At 53.3% G+C, this 17,274-nt stretch overlaps 4 protein-coding genes across 4 annotated transcripts; all 4 read right to left on the reverse strand.

The window, feature by feature from the left end:
* Positions 1-776: 776 nt before the first annotated feature.
* Positions 777-2,575, reverse strand: PG997_003959 (uncharacterized protein; the record flags this gene model as incomplete). Its single annotated transcript, XM_066808274.1, has 4 exons — positions 777-967; positions 1,041-1,723; positions 1,818-2,206; positions 2,279-2,575. The coding sequence occupies 4 exons, from the start codon at positions 2,573-2,575 to the stop codon at positions 777-779; spliced, it is 1,560 nt and encodes a 519-aa protein (XP_066671892.1).
* A 1,753-nt stretch (positions 2,576-4,328) lies between these two features.
* Positions 4,329-7,222, reverse strand: PG997_003960 (glycosyltransferase family 20; the record flags this gene model as incomplete). Its single annotated transcript, XM_066808275.1, has 5 exons — positions 4,329-5,033; positions 5,086-5,704; positions 5,758-6,965; positions 6,998-7,100; positions 7,200-7,222. 5 exons carry the CDS (start codon positions 7,220-7,222, stop codon positions 4,329-4,331), a joined length of 2,658 nt encoding a protein of 885 aa, XP_066671893.1.
* A 2,617-nt stretch (positions 7,223-9,839) lies between these two features.
* PG997_003961 (uncharacterized protein) lies at positions 9,840-10,770 on the reverse strand (the record flags this gene model as incomplete). Its single annotated transcript, XM_066808276.1, has 3 exons — positions 9,840-9,941; positions 10,066-10,159; positions 10,628-10,770. 3 exons carry the CDS (start codon positions 10,768-10,770, stop codon positions 9,840-9,842), a joined length of 339 nt encoding a protein of 112 aa, XP_066671894.1.
* A 4,009-nt stretch (positions 10,771-14,779) lies between these two features.
* PG997_003962 (uncharacterized protein) lies at positions 14,780-16,719 on the reverse strand (the record flags this gene model as incomplete). The annotated part of the gene is made up of 4 exons (XM_066808277.1): positions 14,780-14,830; positions 14,945-15,012; positions 15,331-15,394; positions 15,499-16,719. Coding segments are annotated over 4 exons (1,404 nt in total), but the record flags the coding sequence as incomplete, so codon positions are not given.
* Between the last annotated feature and the right edge of the window lie 555 nt (positions 16,720-17,274).

A 17,274-nucleotide genomic window follows, 5' to 3' on the forward strand; every position in this document is an offset into this window, starting at 1 on the left:
CTATGCGATACAATACAGATCGAGCAGGCTATCAAGACTGTATGTAGTGAATACGTGGTTTGTGTTATCTTCTGATAGGTCGAGTCAAGAGTCAAGTATTACATACTACTATGTCCGTCCGGGGGACCTACCAAACTTACTCATCGCGCGACTGGATACTACTAGAAAATGTGCCGATCTTCGGAGGTCGCGGGGCACTTTTTTTCTATTTTACTTTTTCACCCTCACTTTGGGCAGGCCGACGTCAGATCATTGGCGGGGTTGTGACAGTGCCAAGGCTCCTTGCAGCGAACGCAATTCCTGTTCATGCGATATCATCCATGCAACATAAGTAACAAACAGAACTTTCAGATCAATGTAACCTGCGCGATATTGCTTACTGCTTTACATTAAGTAATACAGCCATACTTGCACACTTTGAAGAAAGACATCGCAGATCAAAACAGTGAAGGAGGTGGGCAAGGTGGAATTCTACTTGCCGACCTAAACGTGGATATGTAAAAAGTACATACTTAGTGTACTCTGTTGTCTGTAGTGTGTCTACATGTACTCCTCCCTCCCATCGTGCCACAGTCGCATGTTGCATTAAACTAACGGGTATGTCTCTACTAAGAAAAATATAAACAACTCCTCAGCCGACTACGCAAGTATCTAACCACGCCTCCGTCCGCACTATCCCGCACCGCTCGAAATAGCGGAGGGGAGGGGACCCCTTCGTACATTAGATAAGCCCCTACTCGTATAGGTTCCGTGGCCCGCCGGCGAAAACTCCGCCCTCACATAATGATACGCCAACTCGCCTGTACGTGTCGTATCCTCGCGCCGTACATGACCAACAAGACGGCCCCAATCGCGATGATGCCCACGAAGATGCCGCACTGGGTCCCGAAGCAGTTGATGTAGCCCGCCTCCTCGGCCCAGGGCACGATGCCGTACAAGAATCCGAAGGCGACGATGTTCTTGAGACCTGTGCATCAACCAATTAGTCGCCCGTGTACCAATAATTGACTAGGGGCTGCAACGCTTGGTATTGTGCTTACCATTGACTAGCATCAACGCATCCGCATTGACCGCCAGCACGCAGTCACTGACGTAAGCCATGGTGATGGTCGGCACGGCCGTGAGGGCGAAGCTGATCATGCCGTACCCGAAGAAGAGACTGGTCCAGTGGAGGGCGCGCTCGACCCCGTAGCCGAACACGAGGCATCCCGCGCCCGTGATCAAGGTAGGGAGCACGAGCAGCGCGAGCCGGCTCTCGGGCTCGAAGACGCCCTGGTTCTTGCGGGCGCGCCAGTCGCTCCACACGTCGACGAGCCAGCCACCCGCGTAGGCGCCGCAGACGTTGCCAAGGAACCCCGCGATGTTGATCAGGCCGCTGATCAGGGGCGACCAGCTGTAGGGCGGCGCCTGCAGCACGAACGGGTTCAGGATGTTGACGGCCACCGTCAGCACCAGCGAGACGGCGTACCCCAGGAACGCGTATATTACACACGGGTACACGATCAACGGCAGCGGCCGCACAAACGACTTGAGCAGCGTCGTGTTGGGCGTCACGCCCGTCCAGAGCGCAACCTCCTGCCGGTACGTCTTCTTGGGCAACTCGGCCACGGCGTAGCGCTCCGGCGACCGAGACCGTGAGCATGTGCTCGGATGGCCGCTGGCGGTGGCCCGGCTCTTCTCCGGGGTCGGCGATGGGCCCGCGGGCTCCCAGCACGTAAAGAGGCTATCTGGGCGGGCCAAGGGTGCGGATGGCACCTCTTCTGGCACAAGGCTGTCTTCCCCCGCGGCCGCTGGGCTTGTCGCTCGTCCGGTAGTACCTGGTCTCCGGGACGAAGAAGAGCACCCCGACGAAGGTGATGGCCGTCAGTATGGTGGTGATCCACTTGTGCCAGCGCCACGAGAGCCCCTGAAGGACGAACGAACAAAAGAGCGGCCCGATGGTGTTGCCGCCGCTGATGGCGTTAGTGTAGATGCCCATCTTGGAACCTCGCTCATGCAGGAAGTATAGGTCATTGACCATGCTGGCCCCCAGCGCTTCAGTCGAGCTTCCAGCAAATGCGCCGATAATGTTACTCCACAGGAGGCTCTTGAAGCCATCGGCCGTCGCGCCCCATATGGAACACAGGGTCAAAAGCAGGCTGGCAAAGACGAAGACAGGCCGCTTGCCAATGTAGTTGGCGACGGGGACCCAGAAGAAATTGAAGGCCTTGATTGGGGTCAGTTACTTGGCTCGAGTCACGATGGCTACGTAATAATGAGGGGGCTTCGGAGCGCTTACGCCAAGAACCAGGATCGGCCAGAGAAGCAGGTCGCTCGTCTCAGGCACCGTCTTGTCGAACTCCTTTGAGAGGATGTAGAAAGCCGGCGCCAGACCTCCGATGCCGTAGTTTGTGAGGAAAGCAAAGGCGCAGACAGATCCAAACGCAACATGCTTCTTCCATTTCGGCCACCGCAGCGGGTCGTTTGGGTCAGTCTCGTTCGGCCGCGGCACCAGTTCTAGGGTTCTGTTGCCGCCTTTGTGCAGCTGTACCGTGCCCTCGCTGTTATCGAGCTCGCGGAGTGTGTGAAGACGCATCTTTGGCTGCGAATGTCGAGCCAAACCGTAGATTCTGTGAGAGGGTGTGCCTATAGATGCGAGTTCATCACCCAGTTCCAGAACCAGGTGGAATCACTCGGGATAGGCACCGAAGGTGAAGTTGTCTGGCCGCTGGGAGCAGCTACCGTTGTCTCCGCTTCTGGCATTGAGTTGGTCAGCGTCTAGTGTTCTGTATTGACCGGCTGGAGGAGAGACGAACGTGTCTTGGACGGAATGTTAGGGTGGACGCCGGCGGTTTGCACGCTTTTATCAAGGCCAGCATTCTCGCTGCTGAACAAGCTTCCGGGATGAGTGGCCCTTTATCTCTCGCACTAAGGTCCCTGGAAATTCTAATCCTGCATACTCTTGCATTTGGTCGGCTGGCCGAACCCTACACATCGTTTCCCGGACATGGTTGGGGTAAAACGGATGGGTGACCCGATGACCAGTGTCTGAGACTTCCCTGGGCCATTCATTCATTCATAGCATATCCCCAGTGTGCCGAAATCACAAAGGCCAGTACGTATAATTACCAACGTACGTTGTAGTCCATGACCTCTTGACATGAAACGTGTGTAGCAGGAAGAGAACATGGGTTGAACGGGACCTCGAGTTGTCACGGAAGTCCGTGTGGATCCGGCGCCGGCAGGCTTATGGTCCCACAAAAGCCGGCGTTTTGTTCGCCGAAGGGTAGTCGGCCATGTACCTACAGTACAGTAACATTAATTGGCCTGGCCTATCAGAGGACAAGGGATGGCATCTAAGAACCTTACTTCTTTTTCTTTTTCTTCTCGGTCTCGGGGAAAGGCTTGCTGGACTGTTGTTGGATCGAATCGCTTAATAACCTGCTAGGTACGATGCCGCCCCCTTACCATGTGAAAATACTCATTTTGCCACTGCACCTGGTCGATTCGTATAGCCCCATCCGTCGCATTGTGGTGGTGTGTTTTTTGTTCATGTTAGGTCTGTGTGTCTGGCCAGAAACATAGCGTGGGCATCAACACAAAGGCCGAGGAAGGGCCTAGCGATAGACACTTGCCTAGCCAGGCTCCAGCATCGGCTCACATCGGGCGCCAGCCAGGCTGCCAGGGGCGCCTACAACGTGCATATTCCGTGCCGCCAACCCCCGCGCACCGACGCATAAATATGCATTAGGAAACCTCGACAGGCTGATCTACAAGAGAGGTGGAGACCTCTGACGACTTCGGCGGGCGGGCTATCATGCAGATTTCCGGGCTATTGGGCAAGCCCACTCGGCATGGGTGCGGCGCTGAAGCTTGAGCAAAAAGGTGGAACGTGCCATCGCGATATCGAGAAGAAAAGAGAAGAAGCACCATATGGTTCGCGGGGGCTTCTCCAAATGCGATGCGTCCTATCACAAGGATGTATTCATGCCTTTAATAGTAAATAACTATCTATTCTATCCCTGCTTCTATGCCGACTCGGTTCAGAGTATTCCATCGCTGGTGTCATGTTTACCCACCTCGTGCCCCAGTCATTCATTCCATTGTCCAGGTTAATGAGCGTACACGGCGTACGATTTCCTTCGGTTCCAACTCCACACTCCGTGCTCCATTGGCCATACAAGAAAACAAACGAGATTCAGGAAAACTCAAAGAAAAGAGGACAATTAATGCCCATGAAGTCCGGCACAGCTTGTATCAGAGGATGCGAGCGTAGGAAAGCTACCGACTCGTCCCTCTCCTCCACCGGCTCCACCGAGTCCTCACTGCGTCTGCTGCCAGCTCATTGATTAGGGTGAGTTGGCCAGCTTCTGTAGAGTGACGAGGACGCCGGTGACACCTTGTGTCAATGTGCTGGTTGCTTCTGTGTTGCGGTTCCCAAGGCTCACGGTGTAAACGTCCTTGACAGCAGTCTTTCCTAAGCAGTTGGCCCATTTGAAAACCTTCTCATCTTCGCGGCCGTCGCCAACAACCATCACGAAGTCGACGGGGCTGGCCTTATCAGCATAAGGCGCGTTGTTCTTCATGTCATTGTAGATCCGCTCAGCTGCAGTGTGTTTCGTGTAGTTGGTGGACTCCACCACCACACAGCTGTCCAGTTGGGTGGCGTGTACATGCTGTCCCTCGCAGGATTCGTTGATGTGCCCGGTCCAGTCACTCGCTTGTCGTTCGGCAGTGGAGAAATCCTCGGCGTGCTTATAGTCGAAAATGAGGGAGCAGCGTCGGTCCTCAACCTCAACACCAGGGGTGCGTTCAATGTAGTATTGCAGAGTCGAGCGAACCGACTCCTTCCAGGCCGCAACACTGGAACGATCGGCTATCTCAGTCCAAGTGCTGTTGCCAGTATACTTGATGAAGGAACCGTTCTCCGCAATCAGGCCCAGATTGGGAACCAGGCGGAAAAGCCTGTCCATCTCGTCGGGCCTGCGACCTGACATGACGTAGACTGTATTGCGGCTATCCTCCACAAGATCATTCAACACCGAAAGAGTACGCTAAGAAACAGTCAGTAGGGGGTTCGGTAGTAGTAAAGACACCGGGACATACCTGAGCATTCATAGGCACCGTTGAGTTCATAGGGTTATTCGGGATAAGGGTGCCCTCCAAATCAAGGAAGAACACGCGTCGCTGAGATTGGGAATATCTCAGGCTAAGCTTCTGCAGATTAAGACGCGGAATCGACGTCTGGCTGTGACGATGTTGCTCCTCGAAGGCGTCATCCAAGGTCTTGAGGTACTTGGTAAACCATTGACCGCCCGTGTGGTTCTTGATGGTCTCGTGGAGTTTCGTCCAACGCGTCGCTTTCTCTTCGTCCGACATCTCAACAGCCTTGCCAATGGCGTCAGAGCATTGACGGTAGCTCCAAGGGTTGACCGAGAGTTCATTGCCACCGAAGAGTGACGAGGTGCCAGTGAACTCCGAAAGAATCAGGGAGCCGTGCTTCTGCTCGTCGCAGACGCCGTCCTGGCAAGCCAGGAACTCGTGAGAAGTCAAGTTCATGCCCTCGCGCTGACTGGTGATCATCAACGCGTCGGCAATGGTAAGCAGAGCCAGATACTGCGAGTATGGAATATCCTGCTTGAGATATACCAGGGGCTGGTATGCAAGGTTTGCCCATGACGAGTTCACGCGCGTGACAATGTCCGAGACGGCAGCATCGAGGTCACTGTTCTCACCCCCGACAACGCGACTTGGATAAGGACAATCTTATCACGCCACTGAGGGTTCTTGTTGAGGAACAGCTCGTAGGAGAGCAGCTTCTCGCGCACACCTCGGACATGGTCCAACTTGTCACGAGCGACAATAATCTTCTTGTCCTTGTACCGGTCCTTCATAATGCTGATCCACTTTTGGACTTCGTCATCTTGGCGATGTTGGTTGAGGCTGACGGGATCGATACCAATAGCCTGGGCCACCACGTTGACGAATCGGTCTTCAAGGTGGATCCCTTCCGCCGTCGCCTCCACGTTCAGGATCCTACTGCATGTTTGCAGGAAATGTCGGGTGTATTCCGGAATCTGGAAGCCAATCAAGTTTGCCCCAAGCATGCCCTCCAGGAGCTCCTTTCTCACGGCCAAGCAACGGAAGACCTCAGATGAAGGGAAAGGGACATGCAGGAAAAGACCAATTTTGGCGTCTGGGATCTTCTGGCGGACCATGGCTGGAACCAAGAGCAGGTGATAATCATGTACCCAAATGGTGTCGCCGCGCTTCCAGTTCTTGACGATCTTGTCGGCGAAGTTCTGATTGACATTGACATAGAATTTCCAAGAATGGTCTTCGTAGGCCTTGCTCTTGGGGTTGTCGGGAATTTGATAGTGGAAAACGGGCCATAGGATCTGCTTGCAGAAGTGCGAGTAATGGCCATCAAAGTCCTTGTCAGAGCAGAAAACAGTCAACATGTTATACTCGGTCAAAAGGCGATCGTGGATGTCATCTCTCTGCTGCGTTCCCTCGAGGGCATCAGTCGGCATTCCCAGTGTGCCAACCCAAGTGTATTCGCCCTCGTAACCATCGCGCAGTGCGGCCTCGGCGGCATTGCGCAAACCGCCATTGCCCTGGTCTGAGTGGACAATGCGCCAGTTGGCGTTGGCAAAGACCCTGTCGTGGCTGTCGCTGCGGTGTTGACGAGGTTGCGTTACACCCTGGCGGCCCAATTCCTTGGCCTTTTGGAGGATCCGCGAATGGTCGAGTATGGAGGAGGGGGGTGGCGAGTTGGCCCGCGACGTTGGCTGATCCCTTCGGGCGCCCCATTTGGGCGACTCTCGGTCAGTCGGCCCAAGGTCTACACTGCTGTCATCATCCGAGGCAGTGGTGACGTGCAGCCGCACGCCGTCTTCATTCGTGAAGAGGCCATCGTTCATGCCGGCGTGCTCATCCTCAGTGGGGTCTCTGGAGGGGTTACGGTGGGGTTTGGCGCGAACAGACTAGGTCGGGTATCTAGAGCAGGGCGAGCCACCTTGTTGTTGGCTTTGGGAGGCTTGGCGTTTGGCGCCTTCTGCAGACGATCTCTTTTCCTGGGAGCATCTGGCAGCTTGAAGTGAACAGTTTTGGGGAGGTTGCTGATTGTGGTTTCAGTAAGCGCATCTTCTTTTCGTGTTGCGGCGACAATGGCAACAGGACGGGGAGGGGGCCCAGGATCCAACAGAAGGGCGACTTACAGAGAAGCTAAAAACACCGTCATGGTGGGCTAGAGGTCTGAGATCGGATCTCAGAGGCGTGTGTTCGAGTTTTCCGGTCTCTGGGGGCAGTGGTATGTTCTGAGGTATGCAAGTAGAATAGCAGTAGGTATTTGTGTTTGGGAAAAGCGGATGCGTTCAAGTTTCCCTTTGAAATACGCTCTTGCTGCAACAGAACAGACGACCAGTCCGTGTAAGATGAATAATAAGCAAGTGATAGCTCCAGCTGTCAAGGGCGAGTGGCGAGGGTGCGACACCTGAGACTTGAGGCTCTGTCAGCTATGGTGGACGAATACAGCCGCTGTTCAGTGTGCAGCAGTCTGGTCAGGGAAGGGAAGCAAGTCCAGCAGTGGTGGTGGCAGTAGTGGCAGTTGGTAGTTGAGTAGATCAGGTAGGTAGATAGTGAGTAGTAGTAGTAGTAGTAGAGTGCAGAGTGCAGAGTGCAGGGTGGTTGCGGTGCAATGGCAATGGATGTAGGTTGGGATGGAGACTCTTTGGGTTTTGAAAGTGACGGAAACTGTCATTACATAAATGCGAACCTGAAGTGAGAGTGTGAGCCGCCGTGGTCCCAGTTTCAAAGATCAGGTTGATGTCAGTGGATGTAAAAGAAACTGGGCCCGACGTTGGAGCTTACTTAAACTTTCACGTTGCGCCAGCCAGAGACTGCCAGACTGGACATGCACGCCGAGAGACGGGTCTCCACCAGCGAGCGTCGAGGTACTGTAGGTACTGTTCATCGCAACATAAACATCAAGAGCGAAAAAATAGACTCCAGGCCGGGGAGGGACGGACCAGGGTCAGGGGCAAAATAAGGTAAGAGCACAACAAGAGGATAATCATTACGATCGGGGTGCCTGTCCGCGCTGCATGCTGCTGCATGCAGTGTGTACTTACACACGCACGCTGTCAATGTCACTGTCACTCACTGTCTTCAAGGCTCGCTCCCTCTGTGCCTCCCTCCCCGCTCTCTCTCTGCCTGCACGCACGGCTATACGGCGCGGCTGGCGAATGGAAGGGAACGGAGACGCCCGTGACGTAACCTGATTTGTTCGGGACTGCACTGCATCTGCCCATCCACAACAACTGCAGGCACCACAACAGCCACTGGGTTGAGGTAGTGCGACTTGGAGAGGGGCTGAACCTGCGAAGGGAGGATTTGGTGGTGCTTTGGGCTCGAGGGGCTAGAGGGGTGGTACCAATTGGACACAAGCGCCATCCAGACAGGGGGCCCTAGTCCGACGGGAAACAACTTTAGAAACCGCTAGGCTGAATTGTACGTACCTCTTTTTTTTTTCTCCCTCTCTTCTTCTTTCTCGGCGCTACTGTAGCAGCCAGCAGGACCAAAATCAGATTGCAAAGCCACAAGCACGCACCAGCAGGCTGTTCTGCAATGATTTCGCTTGTCCCGTTCGCACCAGGGCTGGCAGCTGAAACGTCATCCGGCGGCTTTCTTTGGCACCAAAACTGCTTGCAACGCGGAGCATGCAGAGGGATGGGGAGATGGATGGGTCGAGAATGTTGTCGTCTGTGACGCTATCGAGTGTATGTGGTGACTTTGAACTCTGATCTCGTAAGGTCGAGCAATAATGGGCAATACCTGCGAGCCTTGGCGAGATAGCTGGCTATAGGTATGCTCTCTTTTGACTTTTGGAGCCTCGTTAGATATATGCGACGATACAGCCAATCCTCATGTCATGTTATGGTGGTGGTGGTGCTAAGTATACTGCAGATGTACATACTATACAACGCCCTCTTTTGGCGGAGAAAGCTCCGAGGGGTACAGAGCAGATGCACGAGAACCAAGGCGGGACTCGCAGGTCTGGATTCGAGAATCAAACGGGAATCAAGTCTTTGACGTGGGATCGGGGTTTGTTGGACAAGTCATAAAATACCGGACAGCCAAGCTTCGCCTCAAAGACCTCAGCTCCAGTGATTTTGTCGATCGGCGTAGGAGCCTTTAGTCCGGGCGCACAATAACAAACAAGCAAGCCCGCCCTTTCTTTGTGTGCCGATAGCCAGAAAAAAAAACAGGCGTGGAGGGATTGCAGAACAAATTGGGCAGGGTAGGGTAAGCAATGCAGTAAGACAGAGATCTCGATAGATGGAGAGGAGAATCAAGTAATTGGGCCGTCAAGGATCATCAACAATGATACTCTTTCTCTCCTTCTTCTTCGGCAAATGTGTAACTCGTGTGGGCGCAGGGCGCAGGCCACCTGCACACAGGCAGTCGAGACTCGAGATGTTGGGAATCGGGAGCTTCGACCAACTTCGTCATTTGTCCAGCACACAAGCTAAACAAAGTACGATTGTTAGTAAGGATTCATCCCGGATGGATCCCATCGATACCTTAAGTATGCGAATCCTCGGGAATCCTCGAGCAAAATCTCTGCGCTAGCTTCGGCTCAAGATCCTCCAGCCAAGGGAGAGGATTGACAGGGGTTCACACACCCACTGGTTCCAACAGAGGCATGGCTAGCAGGGATCCTACAAAATCGCAACAAGCCTGCCGCCGAGTTTGCACGTACGGGCAACAAATATCGGCCTGCAAAGGTCGGGTCTGCATTGCCCATGCTAATCAATGTCCGGCTGGGGGGGAGTATGTAGCTACCTACCTAGATGTAGCTAGATGAACTGTTCGTTCGAGTTACGAGTACCGCGCCCATCATTAGCAGCATCATCACCATCATCCTCATCCTCATCAGGTTTCTTGTCTGGTGGTCTGGCCTGGTCTATCGAGGCAATCCCCACCCATCATCTATCGCTAGATATGGCCGCGACAGCAACAACGACACCAATTGCGTCGGCCACGATATGATATGCGCACGTTGGCTATATGGTGCATGCATACCCCCGTCTTGATGAAGTCCATTGCCAGCTTGGCCAGACCGGCAGAAGTTTGGGGCAGGGGCTTCGCGGTTCCCGTGTTCTTGGCCTCGCCGGATCTATCTGCGTAACTAGGTAACTACTAGAACAAGACTCGATGGGAGGGAGATCCCCCAGGAACCTGAAACCGGAGGCAGTGGCTTCTTTCTGACAGAACATGCCATTGACTCGACCGCAGAAGGGATTCATCGTGTCCTGTCATCCAGGGGTCCAGTGATCACGGTACCCGGCTACTGTTGGGCCCCAGCATGTACATACTGTATCGGAAGGTGCAACGAGGGTTGTACGCCGACTACGATGCCTAGTTGCCATACGGAATTAGCCGTTGCAACAGCGGCATAGACTCTCAACCTTAGGTAGAGCCATGATTTTTCGTTTACCCGAGCATGTTCTTGGTGCAAAGAATTACTTAACCTACAGTAGGAAGCACGTATGCCAAACTCAATGGTGCGCATAACCGACAGGTCTGTTAGCTGCTTGCTGGCTGTTGCTTGGCTAGCTGTTGGGTGTTTTGACACCCGCCTTACGACATGTTGACACTAAAACAAGCGTCTATGCGAAGACTTGCCCAAGATGGAAATCCGGCTGGCCTGTGAATAGCCTCTCGCTCGCTGACATAGTCGAGGGTTCTAGAATGTAGTACGACGTTTGATTTGACAGCGACGTGCATCTTGGCGGCGGCAGTGGAGATACAGAAAACTAGCCGTCGACGTGCGGGGGGTGGTAGAGATGTAGAGAGGGGAAGCTGGGCAGCTTTTCGAAACTTCCCCTCTCTTACGAGAGAGCTTCAACAGCATGTGGTTTTTACGTCTACATACCGTAAGCAAGGTGACATAGGGGCTTTTTTTTCTTTTTTTTCTTTTTCTCTCTTTTCCCCCTTCGGCTGCTAAACCACCAAATAACCAGATAACTAGGTTAGGCAGGGAGGGATCTAGCTGTAGTCTTGGCCAGCTCACACACACACGGGAAGTCTAACGCAACTACTCGTCCTCTGGGAAGGAACGATGCTACGTCGCAGTTTCATCTATCTCTCTTTCTCTGTGTGTGTATGTGCCATCTTCAGCGACAACCACTTGATGATACAGGCTGCATGCACCTACACACAGAGAGACCGAAATAGAGAAAGAAAGAGAATGCCTGCATGTACACACTTGACCCACTTGCAGTGCATTGCGACAATATGCACAAAATGCCCAGCACATCCCATTGCCAATCCGACGTGCAGTTGACGCAAACCGAACCGTCCAGACCCCACGTTCTGGTTGAGAGAACGACAGTCGGGCAGAGAGGGTTCGAGCGCCCAACGACGCTCAAACGGCCAAACCCACCAGTCAACATCGCCATGCCCAGCTTGTGGTCGATCCGGGTAACGATAGGCAAGGTCTGTCTGACTGTATGTATGACTGTATCTGTTGATGTGCACACAAATCCACCCAGGTCTCTATACGTGTTCGCAGAACAGAAACCAAAGAAGAAGAGGGGGGAACGACGATAGAACAAAAAAAGGGTGTCCTTCCCTGAGTTGCATTCGGGCCAATATGAAAATGGCATCCAACACAATGGAAGCATGTATGTTGTGCATGTGTGTACCTAAGGTACCTACCTACCTACGCTACTACTACTACTGCCGCTAGAGCTTACCCACGATGAGGCATGAGACAGACAGCCACCAAGTGGATGAGGCATATACTTGGATGGATGATGAGTCTTATTGTTATCTATCACCATGCATCAGAATTGGAATGAAGGGGAGGTGGGCGCGTCTGAGCTGCCCGAGAACTCCCCGAGTGGGTGTCGCGAGGGTATGGGTATGGGTCTCCGGTCCCAACTCATCGACGGCCTTTTGCAGGCAGCTCCAAAGCTCCTAATCCGGCCTGCCCGCTGCCCGGCGCTCCTTGCGAGCAAATGACAGGCTCCAGTCTTCGGCCACTTTCCCCAGACATCAATGAATTGTCCATCGTGGCCTCCACTTGGCACTCCTGCTGTGCATGCTGCATGGCTTTCTAGTTTTCTAGCTAGTTTTAGTTTTTTCTCGGGTGACAGGTCAGAATGCTCTGATAGGACACCCGTTGCCGAGTTTTGCCTGGCTCCTCTGGTTTTCCCGCCTCAAGTTACACACCTTCCCTCCCCAACCATGGAAGGGTTTGCTCTGCCCAACCTGACAAAATCAGTGAGCGGGTGTGCTTGAGCGTGCATCTATCTGGCCAGTGCTCCGACCCTCGTGCGCGCGCGTCGCGTCAATCTGGCCCTCCCCGGAGTGATATCATGGAATGCAATTGGGTCTACTGGGACGGGCCGAGACCCATTGGTGCAAACGCTCCTCCATCCACCCTGCCCATCAACGGATGGTCGGTCGGGCTTGTGGCCGAACTGTGAACATCGTCCATACCTTAGGTGAGGAGGTAGGGAGGTTTTCACTCACACAATGCCTGCCCATAAAGACCAACACGACGGGATCATGTCAAGTCGATCCAATCATGCACGGGTGTACTTGCCTGTTTAGAGTAGAAACCGGCTAGAAGCAGTAGCCTCGCTCCAATGGAACGGTTCGTCGGTATTCGGACCTTGCATACAGGGTGCATAACGCATCTAGATTTACCCCGATAAACGCCCTCGAGCGCCCGTGAAAGGTTGGACCAGCAATGGGCGTGCATGACGGATCTGCCTCGACGTGCCACGGATCCCACAATGGGCCCCGGGCTGGGTGGTTGGGACAACACAACACACCCATCTCGACTCTACACGTTCTTTCGCCTTCTTGTGGAATCCCGTGGGTTTTGCCATATGACAAGGCTAGATCATGAGGACCGGCTGGTCTCTGTGGGACAATGGTGCCGCATGGCCCATCCCACGGTCACTGGATGCAAATGGTATCGACGTCGAGAGAGGGAAAAGGGGGTCGCACACGAACCAATAAGCCAAGTAATACATGTCGTCGCACAGAAACCATTTTTTCGGGCTGGGACTTACCTCCTTTACGCGATAAGAATGCCAGCCGTGAGTCAGTGCGTGCGTGCGAGCGTGCGTGTGGGTGTGTGTGGTATTCGCATGTTCTCGGCATCGGGACCAACGCGCGGCTTCTTCGGGATTTCAGGATGACTGCAATAGACAAGTTGTTGCAAATAACATGTGAGATGGGGTGGTCGTTAAGTGATTTCCCCCTCCATCTCCAACACGGCAGCCTACCATCTATTCGACGCTCAAGCGCCGAGAAGGCCCGTCACCCCAGCTGGTCGACCTGCATTGCTGTTGTCTTCCCCAGGTGCAGCTAAACCCCCATTTCACGTCGAAACATGAATGCAGCAGCCGGATCCTGTCCTTCCAAGAAAACCCCCCAACAGGCTGTTTGCTCAACTCTTTTGGTGGCCATGTGCTCGAGCTGCTGTAGAGGCCCCTTCTTCTTCTGCGAGGCTGTCTGAGCTGGCCCAATCAGTTCACGTTTTGATATTACATCGCCGAGCACGGGCGAAACGATTAGATGTGAAGTTTGCACGGGGAAACCATTGCCGGTTGATGCGGAGGATAGATACGAAAAGATGATCGACGGAATCGTCTTGGCCCGGGGTAATACTTGACAGATGATCATTCCAAACTCACTCAATGGCCCAGGACCCGAAAACCATCCCCCTTATCCGGCAAAGGAGTCAGTCGTACGAGATACCGGTAAAGGTGAAGAGACCCCTTCTTCGTCCTCTTTCCCTTTCTCTTTCCTTTCTTCTCCCTGAGGCATGCATGTTTAGATCCTCGGTCTATTGGGGAGTTGGGATGTTCCCCCATAATGGTATGCAGCATACACCGCGGCACTCCGCAAAGGAAGGAAGCTGTGGTTTGCATTCATTTATATATGCCAGAATACTAGTGCCTCTTGAGGGTGATGGCCCCAGCCTCTGGTGTGATCTATGCACACATAGGGGTGCCTACTTGTAGTCGGGTTTACCTATCGTATAGCGGGATATCACCCGTATTACCTATTATCTGGTATCCGGTAGATTGGCGGGAGTCCGCTAGAGGTAGTCTAGCCAATAAAATTCTAAATTCGAGGCCAGAGATTTGGATATGTACTCAACAGCAAGATCTGAATTATACATCTCCTCGTACTCCTCATCAATACGCCTCTCTCGGCTACGATGTGCCTAGCCCCTAGGAATCCCGATTCCCACCCTCTTGGTTCACATACCATCAACAATGCTTTTGACATGTAAGCATACCTTGAGCCTAGATCGCCGCAGAACGTAAGACGAAGGAAATAAAACCTTGCCCTCATCGCCACGGAATGAATCTAATTCAGTAAGGATCAGAAAAGGGGTGGAAACGCATGTTGAAAGGATAGTAGTGTCGACAAGTGGGTTCTGCGACATGGGAAAAACACTGATTACAGACATTTATCAGCAAAAAGCTTCGACAGGGGTACATGCCATGTTGTTGCCTTTTGTTTTTGATCGTATGGAGATGTCGTTTGGCCAAGGTGCTAAGGAGGCCACATGGGCAAGTGCGAGAATGCAAACCATGGGCTGTACTTTCATGTTGTCCGTCGTTCACCTCGAGTCGCAGTAGATCGTTGAGAGGTACTCATCATGACTACAACATGCGTGGACAACGAAATAACCCCGGTGTTCTCTGTTCACATAATCAAGTGGTAATCTAGATCGATATTACAATCATCGACACCACAGTCGTACCGCCTTATCCTTTCCGCCACTGCCTACTCGTGAATCGGTGGGACTCCAGTCCTAATTGAGCCAAAGTTAGAACTGCCCAAAATATTTACGGGGATCTTGCGGAAGCTTCGTAGGCGTTCTTCTTGAGAACCCTAGATGGATGAGAGAAACGCGAGATATACGTACCACTGCCCACACTTCATCCTCATGACCTGGGAGGTCCACGGCTAGTTTGAATGTTTGCATGTTCCACACTTTACGCCCAGTTAGCAGCTATCCTTCACGGAAAATAGAGCTCAGCTTACCTTTCAGGGTGGTATCCTTCGAGCAAGAAACCAAGAGCCTCGAATCAGCCGAGAAGGCGCATTGGTAAACAGGAGCAACATGACCACGCAAGCTGTTCAGGAATCTTCCGTCCCTGTGAGGTATATGGATTAGCAGGCCGGCGGAACCATAATATAAAGCATTGTCGGTTCAATTTACTTAGCACTCCATATCTTGACTACACAAACAGGTTGGTTAGCATGATGCGAGCGGAGATAGCCCTCGAGCACACCCTGGGAATAACGTACCATGGTTATCAAAGCTAGCACTAGCAATCAGGTTGCCATCCGGCGAGAAACTGCAATGGTTTATCTGTATCACCAAGGTTAGTTGCGATCGGTATTGCGTGGTGGTCTCGCATGCTGCGGGACCCAACGGTAGTCCATGTTCAACATGTGAGGAGTGAGTGAACTGACCTGCTTCTGATGGCCAACCATCCTCTGAAGGGGCTTTGTGCTCTCATTCGGGTCACCCCATAGGTACATCGTGAAGTCGTCGCTTGCTGAGACAAGTCTCTCGACGACTTTACCTTGCCGCATAGCAGCCATTTCAAACCGCTCTTTTGCCTTTGCTCGCTTTGCTTCTGCGGTTTCGGGGACACTTCTCGTATGATCGTGATAGGAGGTCCTCAGAACAAAGTCGCTCGAAGTAGCCAAGTGGTTTACCCAGTGAGCATGGCCATTGAGAGTATGCGCGAGCGTTCCATCCGCCGCGTTCCAGCACTTTATAGTCTTGTCCTGGCTAGCAGTGTAGATCAATCCAATGCCTCCCCACCGAACACACGTCACGTTCCCTTTGTGGCCAGAGAGCACATGGTCAGCACGACCAACAATGGGATTCCAGACCCGAACAGTTCCGTCTTTACTCGAGCTTGCCAGGCGCGGCGCCCCATCCTTCCACATGTGATAGGGTTCCCAAGCAAGACCGGTTACCCATTTAGAATGGCCCGTCAGAGGTTTTCCTATGGGCTTGCCAGTCTCGGGGTCCCATATCCTGACAGTCTTGTCGTAGCTACCCGTTGCGAGCCATGACCCACAGGGGCTCCATGACACGGCCAGAACCCATCCTGTATGCCCGCTAAAGGTGCACTTCGGGGTGCCAGTATCGGCGTCCCAGATCCGCGCTGTGCAGTCTCCCGAGCCAGTAGCAAGATACTTGCTGTTTTTCGGCGAGAACTGGCAGGCGAGAATGGGCTGTCCATGCCCTGAGATCTTGTGGGACAGGCGAGTCACCGCCTGGACGCGAAAAACACTCTGAGGTTCGGCGGAGAGGGTCAGGGTCGTTTCAAAGGGGTTTGCGACACCGTGTCTTCGCAAAACAGCCAGGAATTCGGAGGGCGAAGGATATTTGTCTAGTATAACATCGGAGCCGGGCAGATGGATGCGAAACTTGTACGGGGTAAACTCGTCCTTGTCTCGGCCTAGCAGTGTGTTCAAGACCAGCGAAACATTCTTCTCGCTTGCATCTGCCAGAGGAATCTCGACAACCTCGGCCAGTTGGTTCGAGTCGCTATCAATGAATCGAGCCTTGAAAGAGCCGGCCTCGATCGGGGCGGGTGTCACGTCGGCCTGGATCTGCGAGCGCTCCAGAACTTCGCGACGCTGCCGCTTGGACGGGGGAGGGGCAATGGTTGCCATGGCTGGTCGACTGTGCTGTTTGATCGTATGCGCCGTGTGCAACAGAACAAGTTTCAACAAGGCACCTCGGAGGATGAGTTGGATTGCGCGGACTGATCTGGACAAAGAGACTTATCTACATAGGTAAGCTACCTAAGAATCGCCCGCCAGAAATAACGACCCTACGGCACCTCAGTAACACGGCCAAAAAATAAAAAGTTCAGAGGAGAACCCCACACTGGGCCAATTGCCCGATCTAATCGTTTATCGATAAGATGGATAATGTGGGTGTGGGTGTGGGTTGGGTGAGCTGACGGCGACAGGGAACCCCCCACTTGCCCACATCCAAATGCAGGGGGAAGGAAGGACCGGCCAGAACCACCTGCAGGGTCCCAGCTTGTCCAGCTGCTACTTCCACTTACAGCATACCTTAGGTAAGGTTCCAAGCTTCAATTGCCCAGTATTGGCGAGATAGGAAGGCGCGAAGTCGAGTAGAAGAGGCCCGGTGGCGCCTGCCTTTCATTGGGCGACCATCCAGTCGGCAAGCATCAACTGCGGTAGGAACTTAGGTACCTT

Source organism: Apiospora hydei (assembly GCF_038363865.1).
Source record: "Apiospora hydei strain CBS 114990 chromosome Unknown utg000004l_segment0_segment0, whole genome shotgun sequence".
NCBI classification, from domain to species: Eukaryota; Fungi; Ascomycota; class Sordariomycetes; order Amphisphaeriales; family Apiosporaceae; genus Apiospora; species Apiospora hydei.